General features: G+C 37.6%; 1 protein-coding gene across 14 annotated transcripts in view; it reads right to left on the bottom strand.

The window, feature by feature from the left end:
* Nucleotides 1-25,019, bottom strand: part of CBLB (Cbl proto-oncogene B) — a 220,727-nt gene that overhangs the window by 52,863 nt on the left and 142,845 nt on the right. For all 14 annotated transcript variants that reach the window (XM_081572340.1, XM_081572344.1, XM_081572349.1 and 11 more), the window contains 2 exons: nt 4,583-4,768; nt 2,590-2,955 (listed from right to left, as the gene is read on the bottom strand). In XM_081572340.1, coding sequence (XP_081428466.1) covers nt 2,590-2,955; nt 4,583-4,768 — 552 coding nt within the window. The remainder of the gene's footprint in view (nt 1-2,589; nt 2,956-4,582; nt 4,769-25,019) is intronic.

Here is a 25,019-nt window from a genome sequence, read left to right as displayed (position 1 = left end):
GTCTCTGCTTTTAAATATGCTATCTAGGTTGGCCGTAACCTTCCTTCCAAGGTGTAAGAGTCTTTTAATTTCATGGCTGCTTCTTTATAATCTGCCTTAAAAGTCAAACAACCAGACTGAAATGAGAAATCTTAGATGTTTAATTTGGGTTAAAATATTCAGTCTAGTTGTAACATATAATTAACTTTGAGAATATAAGCACTGCAATGCTAATACACAACAACATATGAGATGAGACCCTAAAGAATTTTAATGAGGATTATTTAGATAGAACTAAATAGATTCAGCTTTCAATAAGAGGGAAAGTTTACAATTTAATCAATGTCCTCTGGGATATTAACATGTATCAAAGACCAGGACATGAAAGTTCACAGAGAAAACATGTAAAGAAATCTTTATAGCTGAAATCACTATTATACCTATAGTTAATATAATAAAATAAAATTCCCTACCTATAATCTAAGCAATTCTAACTCTAATTTAAAAAACCACCACCATTCATAGAAAAATTAATAGCCTATGTTCTAGGGCTTAGAAGGGCAGATTATATTAGTGTTGAGATTATGTAACATATTATCTAAGAAAAACCCTGAAACAAGAGGTCTTCAATGAACTGGATAGTATAATTATTATATTTTAAGTATTTCTGAAGTTCATTCAGGAAACAAATTGTAATATGTTGCTAAGATATAACTATTCATGTCAGAGCTTGTCTGAACATTCTCCTGAAGACAAGTGTGACCATGTATGAATGAAAAGCAATAGAGTAAAGGGGGAAAAAAAAATCACTGGAAAAAAAGACAAGTCATTCTTACCAAGATTCTAGGTTGTAGAAAGATACTTTTGAGGATAAAGTCTCCATTTATAGAGAACACTATAAAAATGCTTTTACAAGTGCTATCTCTTCCATTTACATCACCTTTACATGACCTTGGAGAAAGCCTTTACAGATTTTCATATTTATAATAGATGAAAGACTGAAGATACCAACAGGAGGCACTAACAAAAACTTTCTGCAAACTGTCACCACTCCTCCCCTTTGAGTGCCAGAGTAGATAGTTTTGACTCCTGCTATCCTGGCCACTCTAATATTTAATTATTAGGAAAACTAATAATATTATACAAAGTATTCCTTCACACATGTGCATGCACACACATATGTGCACATACACACAGGAATTTAGTATAAGCCATTTTTCACACTTGTTTCTTGATTAACTCACTCACTACAAACTATTATCTGGAAGGAACAGTCTGCTGCTGCTGCTGCTAAGTCGCTTCAGTCGTGTCCAACTCTGTGCGACCCCATAGACGGCAGCCCACCAGGCTCCGCCGTCCCTGGGATTCTCCAGGCAAGAACACTGGAGTGGGTTGCCATTTCCTTCTCCAATGCATGAAAGTGAAAAGTGAAAGTGAAGTCGCTCAGTCGTGTCCGACTCTTTGCAACCCCATGGACTGCCGCCTACCAGGCTCCTCCGTCCATGGAATTTTCCAGGCAAGAGTACTAGAGTGGGGTGCCACTGCCTTCTCCAAGGAACAGTCTACTTCCCTAAAATAACTTAAGATCAAAAGAGATAGGAACACTTTAGCATTACAATCTTCAAAAGAGGCAAAGCCTTCTGCAGCTGAAGGAAGACGGTGACAATCTAATCACAGAGTCAAAAATATCATGGAAGCAAATACCACGAAACATAACAGGACAGAGCTCTGTCAAGGACCCACTGAGGGGTCTAAACTCAATGATTTCTGCTGTTGCCTCTTTGGTTTCCTGTGTGCTTAAATTCTTTCCTGTACATGTAACTGACAGTGGTAATATATATCGTGTTAAAACTCATTATGTATGAGGGTCTCTTTCAGTATTATAGAGAAAGAGCTTGCTCTGTAACAATGAACTAAAAAACTTGGTGTTTTGATGTAGGTGAGAAGTTCAATTTACCTGTCTAAGGTGTACTCTCCTAGGCAACAATAATTCCAATGACTGACTGACGATATGCTATAATAATACAACTTTTTTTTCAAATTAGATGGAACTAGAAGAGTTGGGATTTCCTGGTGGCTCAGACGGTAAAGAGTTTGCCTGCAATGCAGGAGACCCGGGTTCCAGCCCTGGGTTGGGAAGATTCCTCAGAGAAGGGAATGGCAACCCACTCCAGTACCCTTGCCTGGAGAATTCCATGGACAGAGAAGCCTGGCAGGCTGCAGTCTATGGTGTCACAGAGTCGGACACAATGGAGTGACTAACACACTTTCCCACACTTTTTCCTTTTTTCTCAGAAAGTGCTGATTCTCCCATGACAATTTATTAATGGGAAAATATTCTGCAGATGAAATAAGAGAAGGTATACTAAACTTCTGGCAAATTGTCTAGTATATTCCTACGACAATTAAATCATTACTTAGACTCTTCTTCCTGACTTCTTCGAGGTTCAAGTTTTAATGAGCTTCTGATTATTTATAACTTGCAGATAATTAAAGACCTGCAGGGAAATGTCACACTAGACACAAAAAAACACCGCCCAACCTTTTATACTACTTCCTATCAGAAGATTATAAGCAGGTTGTTTAGCTTCTGCTTTGTGTATTTCTTACCTTGGCTCCTTCTAAAGGCAAGTCATTGCGTCTGTGTTTCCGGAGAAGCACTGGGTCAGAGCCCATCCGACTGTGCCTTCCATTTGCATTGGAACTCGCTGTGATTCCAGGCTTCGGAGAGCCATCCCCAAGGAGGCGACATCCCACCGACTGATTAGTCCCCAGCACATCCCGCGGGCACCAGGCTTCAAGAGGCATGGGCTGATCTCTGGAAGGCACACTTTCCACGTGATGGAAGTGACGACTCAGTCTGTTGTCAGGGGGAACTGGGGGAGGTCTCTCGGGTGGAGGGGGAGGAGGGTCTCTTAAGGGCGGTGGTGGGGCTGGGAGTGGTTTATCTTGTTTTCTCACCATGCAAGGAGAAGACTGAAGAAACACAAGAGGAAAAAAGAAAAGATGTTCCATGCACTGAAATACCTTCCAGATTAATATATTATTGCTTTTGTTTTCTGAGCCATAATAGAGCTTTATTAGATTCCTGTGCCTTCTTTTAATGAGTTTCTTTTATCACCAATTAATGAAAGTTTAAAAAATTATGAAAAACTCAAATATATCTCATTAAGATTTCTTTGTAAAAATTGAATATGTAAACTCAAAATTTATGATTATTAGGGCTACAGGAAAAAAGCAGCAGAACATCAAAATTATATGATGATTCTGACCAGTTGACATTAAAATAATGAGTCATTAAGTATTTTATTTGCACGTTTCTATGATTTAAGAGAGACAGCAGAAACTATCAAGAAGTTGTTTTACTTTTTAAAAGAGCACCTTGATTTGCAACATCTCTGAAAGACAGAAAATGTTGGTTTTGTTATTTTTGTTTTCACCTCTATAATACAAAGCAACTGACAAGGGCAAGATGTGTTCTGGTTCTTTATCAGTCATTAGGTGGCGCTAGTGGTAAAGAATCCACCTGCAGACACAGGACACAGGGGTTTGATCCCTGGGTGGGGAAGATCTCCTGGAGAAGGAAATGGTAACCTACTCCAGTATTCCTGCCTGGAAAATTCCATGGACAGAGGAGCCTGGGCAGGCTATAGCTCGTGGGGCTGCAAGGAGTCGGACATGACTGAGCATACACACACACACCAGAAGAATGAAAAATCACAAATAATAGAGCAGCGTTACTTATAGACCTTACTTGAATTGCATTGATCCTTGGAAAAAAAAACAGTTTGATTCTTATATGGAAATATAAAGGTATAAGCTGCTAAACTGATCTATGCGACTTTCACAGGCTTTATTTTCATTTACACAGTTCATCTGATAAATGATTTGTGCTTTTATTGTTAGAAAATATTGCAGAAAAAAAGGAATGTGTTGTGTTTACGTAGTTCTGACTAAATAACATCCTAAAAAGACTTAATATGATCTTAAAACCATCTTAATTGTAATGTAGAAAAATCCAGTACTACTAAAACACTGTGTTTCCACTTAAATGTACAGATAGAATTATGTCTTTAGTATTAAAGAGTAATATAATTACTTTGCAAATACTGTAATTCTTTGTAATTAATTCCTTCATATATAAAAGGTACATATAATTCCCTCTTCTGAGTCACCTTGAAACATGGGTGATAATTTATCACATCTTAAGCCCTTATGCAAATACACTTCCATAACATTTTTCTTGTCAAGACACTATGAAAATGAGTACAAAATATCATTTAATAAGAACATGCAATTTATTTTAATATATATAATGACCTTTTAAATCCATTTTACAGAATAACTATACTTACTCTACTGTTTATTTTAGCAAATCAGGGGGCTGTTACAGACATGAGCTCTCTTTGAATAATTATGCAACTCTTACAGTAATAAACGCAAGGAATATGATAGTGGATTTGCTATACACAAAATGAGAGACCCGACAAAGTAGCTCATAAACGAGAGCATAAGAAATATGATTAATGGAGATTTAAAAACCTGAGCAATCAATAATCATCACATAAAACTATTATCTGTGTTTCTAGTAATATTGATTTACCTTTGGTGAACCAGTTGGGCTGCCACAGGGAGACCGAACTATGCCTTTCTGAATTAGGTCCAGGCGAGGAGGCACTGGTGGGAGGCTTAGATGTGGGATCTGGAGAGGGTCTGGGTGTGGCTTTCTTCTCTGTGCCAGGGGAGAGGATCCGGGTGATGTGACTGGGGAATTCTGCCTGTCAGTGCACTAGAATATAAAAAGAGAATGATGCTGCTTATGTGATGTGTGAAGTGTGTACCTTTCAGCTCTTAAGATATTTGGTTTTCAGAATGTATCTGCCATTGAACATCTGTTAAAATAAACTCACTTAGTTTACTCTGATTAATAGATGGAAAGAGCACACATTGTTCCCTCAAGGACAGTATTATGTAAAGAATAAACAGATTAGTTTCTCCTACATATTGCACAAAGGGTCTAGGAAAAAAGCAGAAGTGCAGTTTAAAGACAATCAAATGCAGGCCTTCTTCTAGAAACCTGTCTCCAGAAACACACAAGGCAGTGATGCACATTGCTCTTGGTTATCTATGTTATAGAATTTTCTTAGGTGTTTGGTTTAGAGTACAAATCATTCTGTTCCACATAAAATATGTATAATATCTAATGTATAATCTACTTTAATGAATAAAGTCAAACAGGGTGTTTTTTTTTAAGTTGTATATTTAAAATAAACAGCTTTAAGACCAAATATTTCCCCCTAGGTCTTCACATGGAAATTAAATCCTCAAGTAAAATGTTCTTCTTTAAAAACAATTAAACCTCGGAAAATCTGTACTTCTAAAACACTGATAGATTTCTATACTATTATAGGGTTTCCATGTTATTTCCAATCCCAAAGAAAGGCAATGTCAAAGAATGCTCAAACTACCGCACAATTGCACTCATCTCACACACTAGTAAAGTAATGCTCAAAATTCTCTAAGCTAGGCTTCAGCAATACGTGAACTGTGAACTTCCAGATGTTCAAGCTGGTTTTTGAAAAGGCAGAGGAACCAGAGATCAAATTGCCAACATCCTCTGGATCACTGAAAAAGCACGAGAGTTCCAGAAAAACATCTATTTCTGCTTTATTGACTATGCCAAAGCCTTTGACTGTGTGGATCACAATAAACTGTGGAAAATTCTGAAAGAGATGGGAATACCAGACCATCTGACCTGTCTCTCGAGAAACCTGTATGCAGGTCAGGAAGCAACAGTTAGAACTGGACATGGAACAACAGACTGGTTCCAAATAGGAAAAGGAGTACGTCAAGGCTGTATATTGTCACCCTGCTTATTTAACTTATATGCAGAGTACATCATGAGAAACGCTGGGCTGGAAGCAACACAAGCTGGAATCAAGATTGCCAGGAGAAATATCAATAACCTCAGATATGCAGATGACACCACCCTTATGGCAGAAAGTGAAGAAGAACTAAAGAGCCTCTTGATGAAAGTGAAAGAGGAGAGTGAAAAAGTTGGCTTAAAGCTCAACATTCAGAAAACCAAGGTCATGGGATCTGGTGCCATCACTTCATGGGAAATAGATGGGAAACAGTGGAAACAGTGTCAGACTTTACTTTTGGGGCTCCAAAATCACTGCTGATGGTGATTGCAGCCATGAAATTAAAAGACGCTTACTCCTTGGAAGGAAAGTTATGACCAACCTCGACAGCATATTGAAAAGCAGACACATTGCTTTGCCAACAAAGGTCCATCTAGTCAAGGCTATGGTTTTTCCAGTAGTCATGTATGGATGTGCGAGTTGGACGGTGAAGAAAGCTGAGTGCCGAAGAATTGATGCTTTTGAACTGTGGTGTTGGAGAAGACTCTTGAGAGTCCTCTGGACTGCAAGGAGATCCAACCAATCCATCCTAAAGGAGATCAGTCCTGGGTGTTGATTGGAAGGACTGATGTTGAAGCTGAAACTCCAATACTATGGCCACCTCATGCTAAGAGTTGACTCATTGGAAAAGACCCTAATGCTGGGAAGGATTGGGGGTAGGAGGAGAAGGGGACGACAGAGGATGAGATGGTTGGATGGCATCACTGACTCGATGGTCGTGAGTTTGGGTAAACTCTTGGAGTTGGTGATGGACAGGGAGGCCTGGTGTGCTGCGATTCATGGGGTCGCAAAGAGTCGGACACGACTGAGCGACTGAACTGAACTGAACATGTTATTTGGTAGATAAAAGAGCACCAAAAAGCCATCAGTAAGTACTCTGATTTGTATGTATGTATGTAATCCTTCTGATTTGTATGTATGTATGTATACTTCCCTGGTGGCTCAGACAGTAAAGCGTCTACCTACAATGTGGGAGACCCAGTTCAATCCCTAGGTTGGGAAGATCTCCTGGAGAAGGAAATGGCAACTCACTCCAGTATTCTTGCCTGGAAAATCCCATGGACAGAGGAGCCTGGTAGGCTACAATCCATGGGGTCACCAAGAGTCAGACACAACTGAGCAACTTCACTTTCATGTAACCCTTTCTATTTCGAAAGAGTGTGTGTACGTGTATACGTCAGACATACCCTGATTTCCATATTTGATATAAAAGTTATCCTAATTAATGAGATAAACAATATTCTATTCTGAAATACCAGGCAGTATTCTTTTCAAGGCTAAGCTACTACCTATTTATTTGGAGATCTAGGCTTATGCTTGATACTTAACATTAATCTAACATGCTTTGATATTCATCTGTTTCCTCGTTTGAGTATTTATGAAGAATTTGAAGCTTGTATTTAAGCCATTTTCCCCCTAACATGACTCACCTTTACAAGAGTAGTTAATGTCAACTGTCAATTTAATTTCAACTCTAGCAACAGTGAGAAATGTCCTTAACTGAGATGAGATAATAAATTTGTGTTCACATCCACACTAAGTTACATCATGGAAGGTTTTCTTTTCTAATTTACTAAAACTGGGGTTTGTCTGACTTTTTTCTCATGACTAGACTAGCCTTATGGGTTTCTGGAAGGAAGGTCATGTTGATCGACTAACACTTTAATCACATCACATCAAGGATCTACACTATCAATGTGATTTCACAGCTATTGATGCTGACCTTGACTACCTCGTTGAGGCATTGACTGTCAGGGTTTCTACACTACAAATTACTTTTTCTACCCTTTCCCTTACTGCACTCTTTGCAAGAAAGTTACCATGTGAAGCCCACATCAAAGGAGTCGGGACTTGCTTTTTAAAAATAAGCATGTCTAAGCAAAAGCTTCCAGACTATACTTCAGGTATACCTGAATATTGTCATGACATCACTAACCTATCAATTCTCTGCCTCTCTACTCCCTGCCAAATAACTGAAAAATAGGTCAATAAATGTCGATGTACTTTCACATGTAAATCTTAAGAACATTTTCTTTTTATTCATTTCATGGTTCTTTTTTTCTATCTCTTACCTTGCGATAAGGTAAAAACATTCAACTGTTACTTAATTGAAGGCGAAAAAGTAGAAACTCTAGAGTCATAACCTGATTTGAATGCAGCCAGTCACTCTTATTAGTAAAACAACAGTTTTACCCCAAAAGCCATGGAGCCTCAGATGGTCATGTATTTGAACGTGACAGAGTAAAACCAATCCAAAAATGATCATACAACAGAAAAAAATCCTGATGTCAAACTACAAGCATCACAGTACGCAGCAACTCAGATCAGGAGAGGTCACCAGACATCTAATTCTACCCAATTCCCATTAAGGATAAATTACATTATTTGAGAACTAGCAAAATTGATCTGGTTATTATACTTTACAAAAAAAGATTCAAGAAACAAAGTTATCTTATATAAGTTTTACATATATACAAACACAGAGTACAGAGCATGTCATTGTTTCAGTTACTTGCAGAGAAATTTTTCAATGCTAGGTCCATTCACAGGAGAAGGGGGTGACAGAATACGAGACGGCTGAATGGCATTGTCAACTCAACAGACATCAGTGGACACTGAGCAAACTCCAGGAGAGAGTGAAGGACAGGGAAGCCTGGTGTGCTGCAGTCCATGGGGTCACAAAGAGTCGGACATGACTTAGCAAGTGAACAACAACAAGGTGCATTCACTACAAAGACTATCTATGCTCCACCATGCACTTTTCCTCCACAACTATCTGCCTGCTTCCTTAATTACCTGAAACAGGAAGGAGAATTCTGACAAGAGTCAATGGCCCACTGTCACCATTAGAACTTGACTTCTGCTTTAATTACTACTCTAACATTTAAGCAATACCAAATCCCCAAGAAAAAGAAATGCAAAAAAGCAAAACAGCTGCCTGAGGAGGCCTTACAAATAGCTGTGAAAAGAAGAGAAGTGAAAAGCAAAGGAGAAAAGGAAAGACGTACCCATGGAATGCAGAATTCCAAAGAATAGCAAGGAGAGATAAGAAAGCCTTCCTCAGTAATCAATGCAAAGAAATACAGGAAAACAACAGAATGGGAAAGAATAGAGGTCTCTTCAAGAAAATCAGAGATACCAAGGGAAGATTTCATGCAAAGATGGGCTCAATAAAGGACAGAAATGGTATGGACCTAACAGAAGCAGAAGATATTAAGAAGAGGTGGCAAGAATACACAGAACTGTACAAAAAAGATCTTCACGACCCAGATAACCACAATGGTGTGATCACTCACACTTAACTAGAGGCAGCCATCTTGGAATGTGAAGTCAAGTGGGCCTTAGGAAGCATCACTATGAACAAAGCTAGTGCAGGTGATGGGATTCCAGTTGAGCTATTTCAAATCCTGAAAGATGATGCTGTGAAAGTGCTGCACTCAATATGTCAGTAAATTTGGAAAACTCAGCAGTAGCCACAGGACTGGAAAAGGTCAGTTTTCATTCCAATCCCAAAGAAAGGCAATGTCAAAGAATGCTCAAACTACCGCAGAATTGCACTCATCTTACACGCTGGTAAAGTAATGCTCAAAATTCTCCAAGCCAGGCTTCAGCAATATGTGAACCGTGAACTTCCAGATGTTCAAGCTGGTTTTTGAAAAGGCAGAGGAACCAGAGATCAAATTGCCAACATCCTCTGGATCATCAAAAAAGCACGAGAGTTCCAGAAAAACATCTATTTCTGCTTTAATGACTATGCCAAAGCCTTTGTGTGGGTCACAATAAACTGTGGAAAATTCTGAAAGAGATGGGAATACCAGATCACCTGACCTGCCTCTTGAGAAACCTGTATGCAGCTCAGGAAGCAACAGTTAGAACTGGACATGGAACAACAGACTGGTTCCAAATAGGGAAAGGAGTACATCAAACCTGCATATTGTCACCCTGCTTATTCAGCTTATATACAGAGTACATCATGAGAAACGCTGGGCTGGAGGAAGCACAAGCTGGAATCAAGATTGTTGGGAGAAACATCAATAACCTCAGATATGCAGATGACACCACCCTTATGGCAGAAAGTGAAGAAGAACTAAAGAGCCTGTTGATGAAAGTGAAAGAGGAGAGTGAAAAAGTTGGCTTAAAGCTCAACATTCAGAAAACTAAGATCATGGCATCCGGTCCCATCACTTCATGGCTAATAGATGGGGAAACAGTGGAAACAGTGGCTGACTTTATTTTGGGGGGCTCCAAAATAACTGCAGATGGAGACTGCAGCCATGAAATTAAAAGACGCTTACTCCTTGGAAGGAAAGTTAAGACCAACCTCAACAGCATATTAAAAAGCAGACACATTGCTTTGTCAACAAAGGTCCATCTAGTCGGGGCTATGGTTTTTCCAGTAGTCATGTATGAATGTGAGAGTTGGACTATAAAGAAAGCTGAGCGCCGAAGAATTGATGATTTTGAACTGTGGTGTTGGAGAAGACTCCTGAGAGTCCCTTGGACTGCAAGGAGATCCACCCAGTCCATCCTAAAGGAGATCAGTCCTGGGTGTTCATTGGAAGGACTGACGTTGAAGCTGAAACTCCAATACTTTGGCCACCTGATGTGAAGAGCTAACTCATTTGAAAAGACTCTGATGCTGGGAAAGACTGAGGGCAGGAGAAGAAGGGGACGACAGAGGATGAGATGGTTGGATGGCTTCACCGATTCAATGGACATAGGTTTTGGTGGACTCCAGGAGTTTGTGATGGACAGGGAGGCCTGTTGTGCTGTGGTTCATGGGGTCGCAAAGAGTCAGACTCGACTGAGCGACTGAACTGAACTGAAATTCCTAGTATGTTTAAGTAATGGGATGGACTTGATTTGAATTGGGTGAATTGTTAAGATATTAAAAGACTACTCAAAATCCTCGGACAGACATCCAAACCAAGGTGTGTGGTGCAGCAGTAATCCTGAACATCTATACACCTCCAGACAAGCACCCTCTGCACAGTTCTGTGAAAGTAATGTGAAGCACATCTTAACAATAGTTCATACTACACTCTGAAAGTGATTTTATACTGTCCTCCTGAAAGACTAATTTATTTTGAAGCATTATAGTATCTGTAAGTTGGCTTAGTCATAAGGATTTAATGGAGGAAATATCAGTAGTGATGAAACAAATTTTTTTATTTTTTTTGATTATGTGGTCTAAATTTATCATAACTTATTCATTTTCCAGAGTTCTCCTAAATCACAGTAAAATTCCCATGTAAGAGAATATAGTCTAATAGTGGCCTTTAGATAATAATGCCTTTTTCTTTGCTGAAGCCTTTTTGTTGTCTCTATGAACAATTCTGAAACTAGAATAGGGAAACTTTGTATTAACTTTTATTGCTGGGAAAATTCAAATGCTAACTATGAATATTTGTAAACATTTTTAGTAGATGGTTACATTAAATGGCAATAAATTATATTTTTCCCTTCCTCTTTGAAAGTCTAAAAAGAAGTCTTATACAATGTTTCACAAGCCCGCTCATGCTATATTCTTTGCCCATTATCTATCATATTCTTTTATTTACCCCTCAGTGATTTAAAAGAGCTCTTTATATATTACGATAGTGAACCTCTAATCTGTTTTAACAGTAGTGAAAATTTTTTTCTTATTTTGTCTTTTAAATTTTTTAATAGCAGAAGTTTTATTTTTAAAGAAGAAACTTTACTACTGCACTTCTGGTTTTAATCTTCTAATGAATAAATAAAATTAATTAGTGTAATAAAAAGGCATACTAATCAAGGGTTTCTTAAAAGGATCATATCCTTTTTGCCATAGCCTTACATGAAATCCTTTTTAGTCACTCCAACTCCTTCTGTCCACTGTATTAGGTTAGAACAAGTAAATGGAAAGCTAGAAAAGATTAACTAGGAAAGTACAGGAAGTAGAAAGTAGGATGTGGACACAGAATTAACTGTACAGAATTTATTTCACAGTATAAAGAAAATCATTTATATAGAAGTAACTGTAAGAACTATGAAGGATGGAATCATTCTTTAAAGTTATAGGATAGCTGATTTGAATGATTCCATCCATCCCTTTATATTGATTTTAGTTATTTTCAAATTTTTCTGGAGCTATTTCAAATCATAAAAGATGATGCTTTGAAAGTGCTGCACTCAATATGCCAGCAAATTTGGAAAACTCGGCAGTGGGCACAGGACTGGAAAAGGACAGTTTTCATTCCAACCCCAAAGAAAGGCAGTGCCAAAGAATGTTAAATTTACCATAAAATTGCACTCAACTCACATGCTAGCAAAGTAATGATCAAAAATCTCCAAGCTAGGCTTCAATAGTACATGAACTGAGACCTTCAGATTTTCAAGCTGGATTTAGAAAAGGCAGAAGAACCAGAGATCAAATTGCCAACATCTGTTGGATCATAGAAAAAACAAGAGAATTCCAGAAGAATATCTCCTTCAGCTTCACGGACTATGCTAAAGCCTTTGACTGTGTGGATCACAACAAATTGTGGAAAATTCTTTAAGACGTGGGAATCCCAGACCATCGCACCTGCCTCCTGAAAAACCTGTATGCAGGTCAAGAAGCAACAGTTAGAACCAGACTGGTTCCAAATTGCAAAAGGAGTACATCAAGGCTATATATTGTCACCCTGCTTATCTACCTTAATATGCAGAGTATATCACATGAAATGCTGGGCTGGATGAAGCACAAGCTAGATCAAGATTACAGACAGAAATATCAATAAACTCAGAAATGCAGATGACACCATCCTTATATCAGAAAGCGAAGAGTAACTAAAGAGCCTCCTGAAGGCGGTGAAAGAGGAGAGTGAAAAAGTTGGCTTAAAACTCAACAGTCAAAAAATGAGGATCATGGCATCCAACCCCATCACGTCATGGCAAGTAAATGGGGAAACAATGGAAACAGTGAGAAACTTTATTTTGGTGGGCTCCAAAATCATTGCAGATGGTGACTGCAGCCATGAAATTAAGACACTTGCTCCTTGGAAGAAAAGCTATGACAAACCTAGACAGCACATTACTTTGTCAACAAAGGTCTGTATAGTCAAAGCTATGGTTTTTCCAGTAGTCGTGTATGGATGTGAGAGCTGGACCATAAGGAAGGCTGAATGCCAAAGAATTGATGTTTTGAACTGTGGTGTGGGAGGAGACTCTGGAGAGTCCCTTGGATTGCAAGGAGATCAAACCAGTCCATCCTAAAGGAAATCAGTCCTAAATATTCATTGGAAGGACTGATGCTGAAGCTCCAATTCTTTGGCTACCTGAGACAAAGAGTCTACTCATTAGAAAGACCCTGATGCTGTGAAAGATTGAAGGCAGGAGGAGAAGAGGACAACAGAGGACAAAATGGTTGGATGGCACCACTGACTCAATGGACACGAGCTTGAGCAAGCTCCAGGAGATGGTGAAGGACAAGGAAGCCTGGTGTGCTGCAGTCCATGGGGTTACAAAGAGTCAGACACAGCTGAGTGACTGAACAAGAACAACCCTTGTTTTCAGAACTTCAGAATATATGCTCTTCCCCCCCCCGCCCCCATTTCCACTCCTTTTAAAGTACAAAAGCTGGGTACCTTGATTCCTGCCTGTATTATCATCAGTTCAGTTCAGTCACTCAGTTGTGTCTGAGCGCGTGCGACCCCATGGACTGAAGCACACCAGGTATCCCTTTCTTTGGGATATTATCATCACACCAGCCTATTTGTCTAACTAACAATTTCTCTTAAGTTCTTTAATGCTGGTTGTTGACGAGCTGCCTTTAACAAACTGGAGTCCTGCTGCTCTAGAAATTTAAAGACCACATTTGATTCTTTTATGTGTCTACATGCTCCCCAATTTCTCCAAACCCTTTGCTTCATAAAATGATAAAATGTTCTTCTTTATTTTTCTGACAAAATTTACATAATTCTTTAGCACTTAGAATAGGAGGTGAATAACTATCACAAAAAATAGAGAAATCTGAATTTGCATTAACAGAAAATCCTGAGAGAAAAGGCCCAAGAAGTAAAGTAGTCAAAAGCTCATCTCAGCATGCTTAGCAATTACCAAAAATAATCGAAGACGCATTGTGTTTTAGTCACTCTTCACTTTATCCACACCTTTTAAAGAGAGATTTTGTAAAAGCCTTATTAATAAGATCCATTATTATGGAAATAGCAAAACATCTGGTAAGAAACTTCAAACCCTGCCAGGCTATTATTAAAAACGGGATAAGAGAAAACCTCTCCAATCACTAATAAGATGAGAGTTCTGACAATCCCAGCGATAATCAAAGTCAAATATATAGTATTTCTAAGAAGATTTTTACTTAATGAATTTTCATGTCTGAACAAGGTAGATACAAGTATTATAAGGATGATTAAAAGAACAACATTTCTTTAAATATGTGAAAATTAATGAAGGACACTGATAAAACTTACCATAGAAAATATAATATCCTAAGTAAAATATTCTAATAAAATAGAATTAAAATAAAATATTCCATTTTCATTCTAACTATTCCTTTGGTTATTCTTTACTCATAGTCATTTTTGAACATAACAAAATCAATATTTTAATAGCTCATGCAGTATATGATTCAGAAGATACCCATTACAGAAATACTTATACACACATATACACAGGTGTCATTTGTGATGTTTAATTTAATATGTAAGTAATTACCAAATGCCTAATATGTTTCAATAATGGGATGGTCTTGATTTTAATTGGGTGAATTGCTAAGATATTAAAAGGGTATATTGAAAATGCTCAGACAGACATCCAAATGATTTGTGTTGTCTATTTTGGAGTACTATACCATTGTTCCTTTTTAGATAACAAATGCTTACATGAGGAACATGGTATAATAGCAATGATACAGTCATTTCATGCTTATCCTGCTTATCCACAGTTGCACTTTAAGAAGTCTCAATATGTAAGAATTTAGAGAGGAATTTGGAGTGAAAAAGAAAAGTGCTCCCAACTTGGTCTATAGATTGAATGCAATCCCACTTAAAATCCCAGCAAGTAATATTTTAGATATGTTCAAACTGATTCTGAAGTTTAGACAGAGACAAAAGACCCAGAATAGGCAACAGAACAAAGGAGGACAAGGTTGGAAGACCAACACTACTCGACTTTAAGACCCACCAAAAAGCTACACTAATCAAGATTCTGTGATATTGGCAGAAGAATGAACAAATACATTAATGGAACAGAAATAGATCCTCCAAAAAACAGTCAACTGATCTCTGACATAAGAGCAAAGGTAACACAATGTAGTAAAGATACTCTTCTCAACAAGTGGTGCTAAAGAACAGGACTGCTGCTGCTGCTGCTGCTAAGTCGCTTCAGTCGTGTCCAACTCTGTGCGACCCCATAGACGGCAGCCACCAGGCTCCACCGTCCCTGGGATTCTCCAGGCAAGAATACTGGAGTGGGTTGCCATTTCCTTCTCCAGTGCGTGAAAGGGAAAAGTGAAAGTGAAGTCACTCAGTCGTGTCCGACTCTTAGTGACTCCATGGACTGCAGCCTACCAGGCTCCTCCATCCATGGGATTTTCCAGGCAAGAGTACTGGAGTGGGGTGCCATTGCCTTCTCTGAAAGAACAGGACAGCCATATGCAAAAAAATTCTAGACATAGACCTTATTTTTTCACAAAAATTAACTCAAAATGGGACACAGACCTAAATGTAAAATGCAAAATTATGCAACTCCCAGAAGATAATATGGTAGAAGTTCCATATTAAAAGATGAGATGACTTTGATGATCACTTTTTAGATACAACACCAAAGTTGCCATCCATGACATCATTAAAATGAAAAATTTCTATTCTGTGAAAGAAACTATCAAGAAAATAAAAAAAAAAGCCACAGACTAGAAGAAAATCTTTGGAAAATATACGCCTGAGAAAGGACTGTTATCTAAAATATACAAAGAACTCTTAAAACTCAACAATAAGAAACTAACAATCAGATTTTTCAAATGAGCCAAAGACCTTATCAGATATCACACCAAAGATAATACAGATGGAAAAATCACTATATGAGAAGATGCTACACATCATATGTCATCAGGGAAATGTAAATTAGAACAACAATGAGATATCACTGTGAAATCCAAACCACTGACAACGTCAAATGCTGATGAGGAGGTGGTAAAAACAAAAATTCTTAGTCTTCTTTGGAAGAGTTTGGTGGTTTCTTACAAAACTGAACATACTCTTAACATGCAATGTAGCAATCATGCTCCTTGATATTTACCCAAAGGGGCTGAAAACTTATGTTCACTCAAAAAACTGCATATAGATGTTTATAATTGTTTTATTCATAATTGCCAAAACTTGTAAGCAACCAAGATGTCCTTCAGTAGGTGTATGGATAATAAACAAACTGTGGTACAACCAAATAATGGAATATTATTAGTGCAAAAAGAAATGAGCCACGTTGAGCTAGGAAAGGACATAGTGGAAATTTAAATGCATAGTACTAAGTGAAAGAGCTTCCCTGGTGGCACAGAGAGTAAAGAGTCTGCCTGCAATGAGGGAGACCCAGGTTCAATCCCTGGGTTGGGAAGATCCCCTGGAGAAGGAAATGGCAACCCACTCCAGTATTTTTGCCTGGAGTATCCTCATGGACAGAGGAGCCTGGTGGGCTACAGTCCATGAGGTTGTGAAGAGTCGAACATGACTGAGCGACTTCATATTCAAGTTCACGTTCAAGTGAAAGAAGCTAATCTGAGAAGGCTACATACGGTATTATTCCAACTATAATAACATTTTGGAAAAGGCAAAGCTATTAAGACAGTAAAAAGAGCAATGGTTGCTGGGGGGTTCGATGGGCAGATGAATAGGCAGAACACAGGATTTTTAGGGCAGTGAAAATAACTCTGCATGGTACTATACTTGACACTATACATTTCCGCAAACTTACAGAACATACAGCACCACAAGTGACCCTACTGTAAACTATGGACTTTAGACAGTAATGATGTGCCAATGTAGGTTCATCAATTATGACAAATGTATGAGTCTGGTGGGGGGTGTTGATAATAGGGGAAGGCTACCCATGTGTGGAGAGGCAGGGGGAACATGAGAAATCTGTGTACATCCCCCTCAATTTGTCTGTGAACCTAAAACTGCTCTACAAGTCTTCTAAAAAACAAAAACCAATCAAAGAAAGAAAAGTCATCTCAGTGGAAAAATTCTGCATTTCTCCCTCTAGGAACAGTAACAAGAAATAAGCACCTTGCTCTCTTACTGAGAATATGGATATTACATTTGTATGTAAACTGAGGTTTAATATTTTACATTATTATTCTTATTTACATTTCACTAATAGCTTCTGTAAATTTTTTAGATACTACAAATTATGAGCAATGAAGAGGAGGAAAATGGTTAGAAAGTTACATATGGAGGACTATTGACTGGATTAAGAGCTAACATCTCTTTGAGGTTTGACAGGGAGGTAGTCAATAAAACTGCCAATAGGGTCTACTTTAAAGAAGTGCAAACAGCCTCGCAAGTGGAATAACCCCAAGGGCCCTCTCCATAAAAATGTTAAACATTATTAACTACATAGAGTTATACTGCTTCTCCCTGAAGTGCCTTTTATAAGAGGGACATAATCTCCTAACCTGTGACCAGCCTCCATAAACCTGAAATTTCTTTGAAGTTTCATATTTTACTTTAAACATTTATATGAGCTTTGCATTCTGATCCAAATATACATGTGATATTAATTCAAAGCTATGGTTCCACTGTCTGTGTGCAACTTCCCCTTAAATCCTGCAGCAAAATGTAAGCCTTAAGAAGTATGTCACGTTGATATAGTGGCTTCTTATGCCCTTTGGTTCATTCAGCTGCATGACCAATTTTGAGAAGTCAGGGAAAAGTGACATATAATTCAGAAATATTTCCATAAAAATGGCTAAGAAACAAGAACACCCTGGGAATTAAGGGAATTCTATCTAGCCACTGAAAAATGCCCTCATGCGAAAGCCCTACTGCTTGCAAACTACAGTTGCTACAGTTGCTTTGAACAATAAGCAATTGCTATTTAGTTACTTAAGTTCTTCATCCTCCTTGAGAGAATATGTACTTTATCATTTCTTAAAATTAATTTTATTTAATTAGGTATAGTTGATTTACAATGTTGTGTTAGTTTCTGCTACACAGCAAAGCAAATCAGTTATACATATATCCACTCTTTAGATTCTTTTCCCATACAGGTAGGTCACTACAGAGTATTGAGCTACCTGTACTTAATCATTTGAATATACTTCCATAGAAAATAAGACTGTTGTAAACTTATCTAAATTACTTAGTCCTTAAAATAATATTTCAGCTGATATGTTGGCAACTTTGCGTTTTCTGAGTTTTAAACCTACAAGGTAGTTGTACTATAGGAAAGCTGGACCATAAAGAAGTCTTGAGCACCGAAGAATTGATGCTTTCAAATTGTGGTGCTGGAGAGACTCTTGAGAGTCCCTTGGGCTGCAAGGAAATCAAACCAGTCAATCCTGAAGGAAATCAACTGTGACTATTCATTGGAAGGACTGATGCTGAAGCTCCAGTACTTTGGCCACCTAATGCAAAGAACTGACTCATTAGAAAAGATCCTGATGCTGGGAAAGATTGAGGGGAGGAAGAAAAGGGGGTGACAAAGGATGAGATGATTGGATGGCATCACTGATTCAATGGACATGTGTTTGAGCAAACTCTTAGAGACAGTGAAGAACAGGGAAGTCTGGCGTGCTGCTGTCCATGGTATTGCAAAGAGTCAGACATGACTTAGTAACTGTACACTAAATACAGTCACTGTACTTAGTGACTGTTAGTACAACAAGGAGGTTGTACGGTAAGTTTAATGTGGCCAATGATATCATAATTATGTATACATTAATAAAGAAATACAGCCAACCTTTTGCCAAACCAATCCCATTGTAATGTCTATTTCTTTCTAAACAATGACACAATAGTATCTAAAAGAAAAAATACTTCTATAGACATCTCAAAAATACTAATATTTAATTCTCAGAAGTATAGCAATAATTGTAGGAGTCTTGAATAACACTATATAAAGAATAATGTTAATAACAACTGATACTTAGTGTTTACTATGTACCAGCGCTGTTCTAATGGCTTTACATTAATTAACTCATTTAATCTAAACCCTAAAGTTTTCACAGAAAAGGTCACTGAGGCATAGGGAGTTAAATAACCAATGGAAGGCACACAACTACTAAGGAGCAGAACTGGAACATGAACCCAGACTGCTGGACGCCAGGGACCATAGCTCTCTTAAGTATTGTATAGTTAACAGTGTCACCGCTGATCACTCAATGAAAAAACTGAAAAACAAAACTTCCCAAGGGCCTACACTGTGTGTTAGGCACTATGCAAGTCTCTGAGAATGAAAAGAAGAGCAAAGCATGCCCTCCAGGGCTCACAGTCTACACCATAGGAGGCCAACCCAAAACTAAGTCCAAGAAATCAAGTGCTTGCCTCTTCTAAACTACTACACATTCAAACTACTTCTGAGGAATGCGTGACAGGGTCTTCAAGGTCCCCTATATCATCATATTACACTTGGACAAGGTAGTTTTTTCCTTTGATATTCATATTCTAATAAAGAAAATGCTACTCATTTTCATGGAGAGCTTTAAGAAAATGAGTAAACAGAATGCAAACAATAACCTGTGACTGTGGACTGCTTACTGTCATTCAGGACTTGGCCTGTGTTGCACAGGTGGAGATGAGAACCACTAGCATGGATCCGTGTCATTTTTCTTAGATGGGTCTGTCCCATGGGTTGGAGGATGCTTGCATCTCTGATCCCATCCACTCAATGTCAGTGGTTCCCTTGATCTGTCAGTCATTGTGACAATGAAAGTGTCCCCACATATTTCTGAATACCTTCAGGAGGTAGAACTCGTCCATATTTGAAAACCATGGTCTACATTCCAAATGTCTGGTTACTTTTGAATTTCACTTTCGTTGTAAATTTTGTCCTTACTGCTCCAGTATGGACTTGAGCCCTGTGGTTGGAATCTAACTCACATTAAAAAGGTACTGTGATCTATACACATGAATTTTTTGCTCTGAATAGGAGTACTATGGATTCTTTCTTCACACATTAGGAAAAGGAAGAATTAAATGATATATTAAGTTTTCAATTAGCAATATGTATTTTAATTAGTGATGGGAGCATTAGGAGGATGTATTAAAAAAAGATAAAGCAATAATAATTCCTTTGACCTCTGGTTACACCTGATTTTCCTCTTACATGGTCACTCACTAAAATTTTAAATATTGTTTTAAGATAATATAATGTTTAAGACCAAGGAAATTAATCTCAGTTCACATACTAGGTCAGTCTAGTAACGTATTTGTACCAAATCTTCATTTGTTTGTAATTTATGTATTTTGTGAATAGTATGTTCTGTCAGAGTAATTGCTAAGGAACTGTGGAGATTCTTTACACCTCTGGCAAACTGAAACAAAATTCTGACCTAGCAACAGATATCTTTTCTTAGCTTTGATCTGACTAAAGTCAGAGAGGATTTGATCTTACCAATCACACCCTGGACTTCCTTTAAGGGCTCACTCAGATCCAATTATCCTAGAAATTCAGACAGCTCGAGAACTCAAGCAATGGTACAATTTCAAGCAGAACCTAAAACATCTTCTAGTGAAACTCATAAAATAGCCTATACCTAGAAAGGCAACTAACACACTATTATAGATTTATAGGTTCTTCTTGCTTCTGCAAGATTAGCATCACTAAATAAACTTATAAAACAAACAATAAAAATACATTCTATATGTTCAGTATGCTACTACTTATAAATTCCAGCTGCAGACATCACCATGAAACAGGAATATATAAACAGCTCAGTTCTCTATGCTTTGATAGAAGCATTACTAATTTGAAGAATATAATATGCTTCAGACAGTCAGGAACATTTTCACAATATAGTTGTAAAAGAAGGGAAAGGTGAAGAGTATTTGAAATGGCAGATAAAAGAGAATTAATTCATTATGCTGGACAATGACTGACAGTCACTAATGGAGTTGAGAGAATGAAATGTTTTTAAAATGAATAAATTAAAGAATGAATAACAGGCAACAGAATGATAACAGAGTGGAAGAAGATCAAGTAGAATAGCTATTGTGTCAAAATGATCTGTGGTGTTTGTTTATAACCTCAGCTGAAGACAGAACTGCATAAAATCTGTGATTTGGTATTTTGCACAGATATACCCAAATCTTCAGATTGGAATAAAAATATGCTTAAAATCAGGCCACTGCCCTCACAGACCATGTGAACATGCATGTGCATTTATTATTTCACTTAATATATGTCTAGGTACTAAGAAGCACAAAGATAAATAAGATATTGGCACTGGCCTTAAGAACAGTCTAATGCAGAAGACAGTCCTCTGAATAAAACATAACAATTTAGTGTAACTCTTGAAACGAAAGTACCTATAAAGTGCTATAGGAACATAATACCATAACATTGTTTTTCCCAATTATTCAGAAAGAACTGATGCTTGTAGTTACAGTAAAATTCAGGTTTTATTGAAAGCAAAGTGGCAGTGATTTATGAAATATTAAAAAATTCACAATCCGTTTAATTGACAAGAGGCAGGCCAGTGCACATAAAGACATATAATTGAAACATGATTCCTCAATTTAAAAACAAATAATTACAAGTTCTTTAAGTTTCTTCAATCTAACTGCTCCTGGAAAGTAAAGAAATGACGCTGGCTGGAGTGATACCTTTGTTCAATAACACTGCTGACTTCTGGGACAATAAAGTCTGAGAGCAGCACCAGTCTTCTCTTTTTTGGGGTAAACTAAAGAGAAGATCAGTGTCAAAATTTCTCAGCTCCCTCAACAGAAAGTCCACCAGCGTGCCAGAGAGAACACAACATGCATGGTCTGAGAGTGCGTGAAAGACCAGGGAAAACCACCAGTCACCTTTGACTGTTCTGTGCTCATTTTATGTGACCAGTGATTCCCTTCAATTGTCAGTGCCACTACTGAAACAAAGCTCCAGCTTCAACTTAAATCAGTGGAAATCAGGCTGAAACTGTAGCCTTTCCCAAACTCATGTAGGTTAAATACCATTTTCTCCCAACCAGTAAGGTGTACAAAGTTCTTGAAAGAATTACTCTTATGGCCCTTTTCCCCATCCTCTGACATGAATCACTGAAAGTAGAAAGCCCATTTAGTAAAGAAAATTGAAAATGCCTTTTTCCTAGCTAGAAAACATTACCATCTAGTTCACTGGAACTACTTCAGCTGTTGTACTTGTCTCAAATACTTTTCTGTTATCCCCTATTATCCATGCACTCAATAAGCATTCTTTAAATGCTTTAAAGTGTCCTAGATCTGGGGATGGAAATGTTTTTCTTAAAGGGCCAGATAGTAAATATTTTAGGCTTTGCAAACCAAGAGGCAAAATCAAGGAAATTAACGTAGGTACCTAAAAAATCACTTAAATATATAACCATTTAAAATGTAAAATCATCATTAGCTCACAGAAAAACAAATATAGGCCACAGATTAATCATTTTAGTGCTAGATCATACTCAAATATTCAGGCTAAGCTAAGACCATTAGGTTCCTAAATTAAAAGGAAAGGTCTTTTGCAATAAGACTTAGCTTCTTCTAATAAGAACCTGGAGGAATGATCTAATAACGCTATCCAAAAAAATTATGTACTGGTTATTAAGTATTTTTATTATATCTATAATAAATATTTCAATATATATAGAAATGTTCTACATCTGTACAGTTCAACAGTGTAGCTGGTAGACATAAGAGGCTCTTAAGCATTCCAAATATGTTGAGTGTGACTGAAAGACAAAATTTTTAAATTTATTAAATCTTAATCAGAAACATTTAAATAGCCACATACAATGAGTATATTGTAAACAAACATAATAATTACTTACACATCTAATTAGGAGGGCCTAAATGAATTAGTTAGGTTTTTAGTGACCAATTAGGGCATAAGTAACTTTATAGGTTAATGCCAACAGATCACAATTCAAATTATTTTTAATTTCTGGTTATTCGTGATGTACATTATATTATGAAACTGAAAAGACCTGCAGAAGACAGGTACTTATACACTATCATGTACAATTTGTGTGACACGTTCCAAAGAGGACAAAAGAGGTGTATTGCATGATGGTGCACAACTGAAGTTTTAAGTTATCAGGAAGACCTGGAATAAAGCACCAGTTCTGCTTAAAGTATTACTTGGATCTTAGGCAAGTCATTGCACCTCCTTCTTCAATGGCCTCCTTTGTAAAACAGCACATTAACAGTAGCTTCTCTATTGGGCTGGTGTCATGATCGAATTAGATCAAAGATTTAAGAACCTAGAACACTGTAAGCTCACTGAAATCATAAATGTTACTACTTCATTTTACTTCATTAAAATAATATTATATGACAAATATTTTAGGATACAGTCCACAATCTGACTTGGTAGAAACCATTTCCTCACACTGCACGTGACAGAGCTACAGATGAAGTGTTGGTTATCACTGCATTTTTATCCAGCAGACGTAGCTGAATTCTGGCTCTACAACTTCCTAATGCAGCACATCACAAGCCTAATCTGAGCCTCATTTCCTTATCTGAAAAATGAGAAGACTATCTTCCTCTTCAAGTTGAGAGAATAAAAGATGTGAGAAGTTTTGTTCATATACATATTAATAGTGGTAGAAAATACTGATTAAGAGTTCATCTTAAAATTTAAGTCTCAATTCCCTGTTTCAGTTAGAGCTTTTTGTTTCTTGTTCATCCTTTAGGTAGGGTTACTGAGGAATAATTACTTCCTTTCTTCCATCTCTTGGGCCAAAGGGATCATAAACTTCAAAACTGAATATAGTTGTCAGCATTAAAATACAGAATCAAGAGTAGTTTCTCTTAAATTATGACATTTTTATAAAAAAACAGTGAGGTGAAGAGTAAAAATCATCTCAGACCAAAGCAAACTTTGAGAGTAGCCATTCTGGTGGCGGTAATATATCTCCATATGCAGAAATTTGAGAGAAGGAATATCTACATGACCATGTGTAAAACAGATAGCTAGTGGGAAGTTCTATATAACAGGAAGCTCAGCCTAGTGCTCTATGATGACCTAGAAGGGTAAGATGGGGGATGGGGTGGGAAGGAGGCTCAAGAGGGGGATGGATATATGTTATTTAAATTTGATTCACACTGTTGTACAGCAGTGACCAACACAACATCATAAAGCAATTATCCTCCAATTAAAAATAAAGTAAAAATAAATCCTAAAGGACAAGTACTTGGTAAGCATGGAACAATGGAACACAAAATGCAGGAGGGCCAAGAAATAAACTTTGACATAGCCCTAAAGAAGCAGTAACCCCCCAATCACCTCATCTGTTTCCTGTACCAAGTGTCTCCCTAACTCAGAGACCCAGATGCATATGGCAGACACGGTCTGGTGCCATTGCACATTATCATCACCCTACCTACATAGATGGCAAACAGGTTGCAACTACCTGCCATATCCTAACAAGTTAGAGCAGAGGTTCTACAAGGCTGTTCAGGCCAAGTCTGAACTCAGTAGGGATGAGGACCATGACTCACTAGCCATGCCTGCCCTGAGTCAGAAGGAAAGGGGGCACCTTCATACTGTGTGTGCCAACCCTTTCATACCACTTGTTGCCACTTCTCTAATTTTAAGAGCAAATATCACTCAATCACTTCTGAGTATAAGCTGAATTTCATGTATGTTTTTATACAGAGACTAGCCTGATAGCTCAGAGTCCAGTTCTCTGGATCATTACATTTTCCGTTTGTTAATTACTCAACTGGCATTCTGGTTCACTGACTAGTCCCTGTGGGTTTGGTTACATAAACTGGGTAGTAGCATCCATTCCCAGTGAACTGACAAAGTTAATTTCTTGAGAGAGCAATATTGATAAGCAAACCTCAGACTGTGGTAAATTCACAAAGGTAATATCATCACTTCTAATTTTAATAATTTCCTTTCTTCAATTTTCTTCATGTATATGCTACTGCCAGTCTCAGACGATGTTTAATTCTATACGAAGGCTCTCACCAT

This window comes from Giraffa tippelskirchi, chromosome 2 (genome assembly GCF_054371585.1).
Source record: "Giraffa tippelskirchi isolate mGirTip1 chromosome 2, T2T-mGirTip1v1.2.pri, whole genome shotgun sequence".
Classification (NCBI taxonomy): domain Eukaryota; kingdom Metazoa; phylum Chordata; class Mammalia; order Artiodactyla; family Giraffidae; genus Giraffa; species Giraffa tippelskirchi.
The sequence above is the reverse complement of the archived record's forward strand: the minus strand, read 5'-3'. Positions and strand labels throughout refer to the sequence as shown.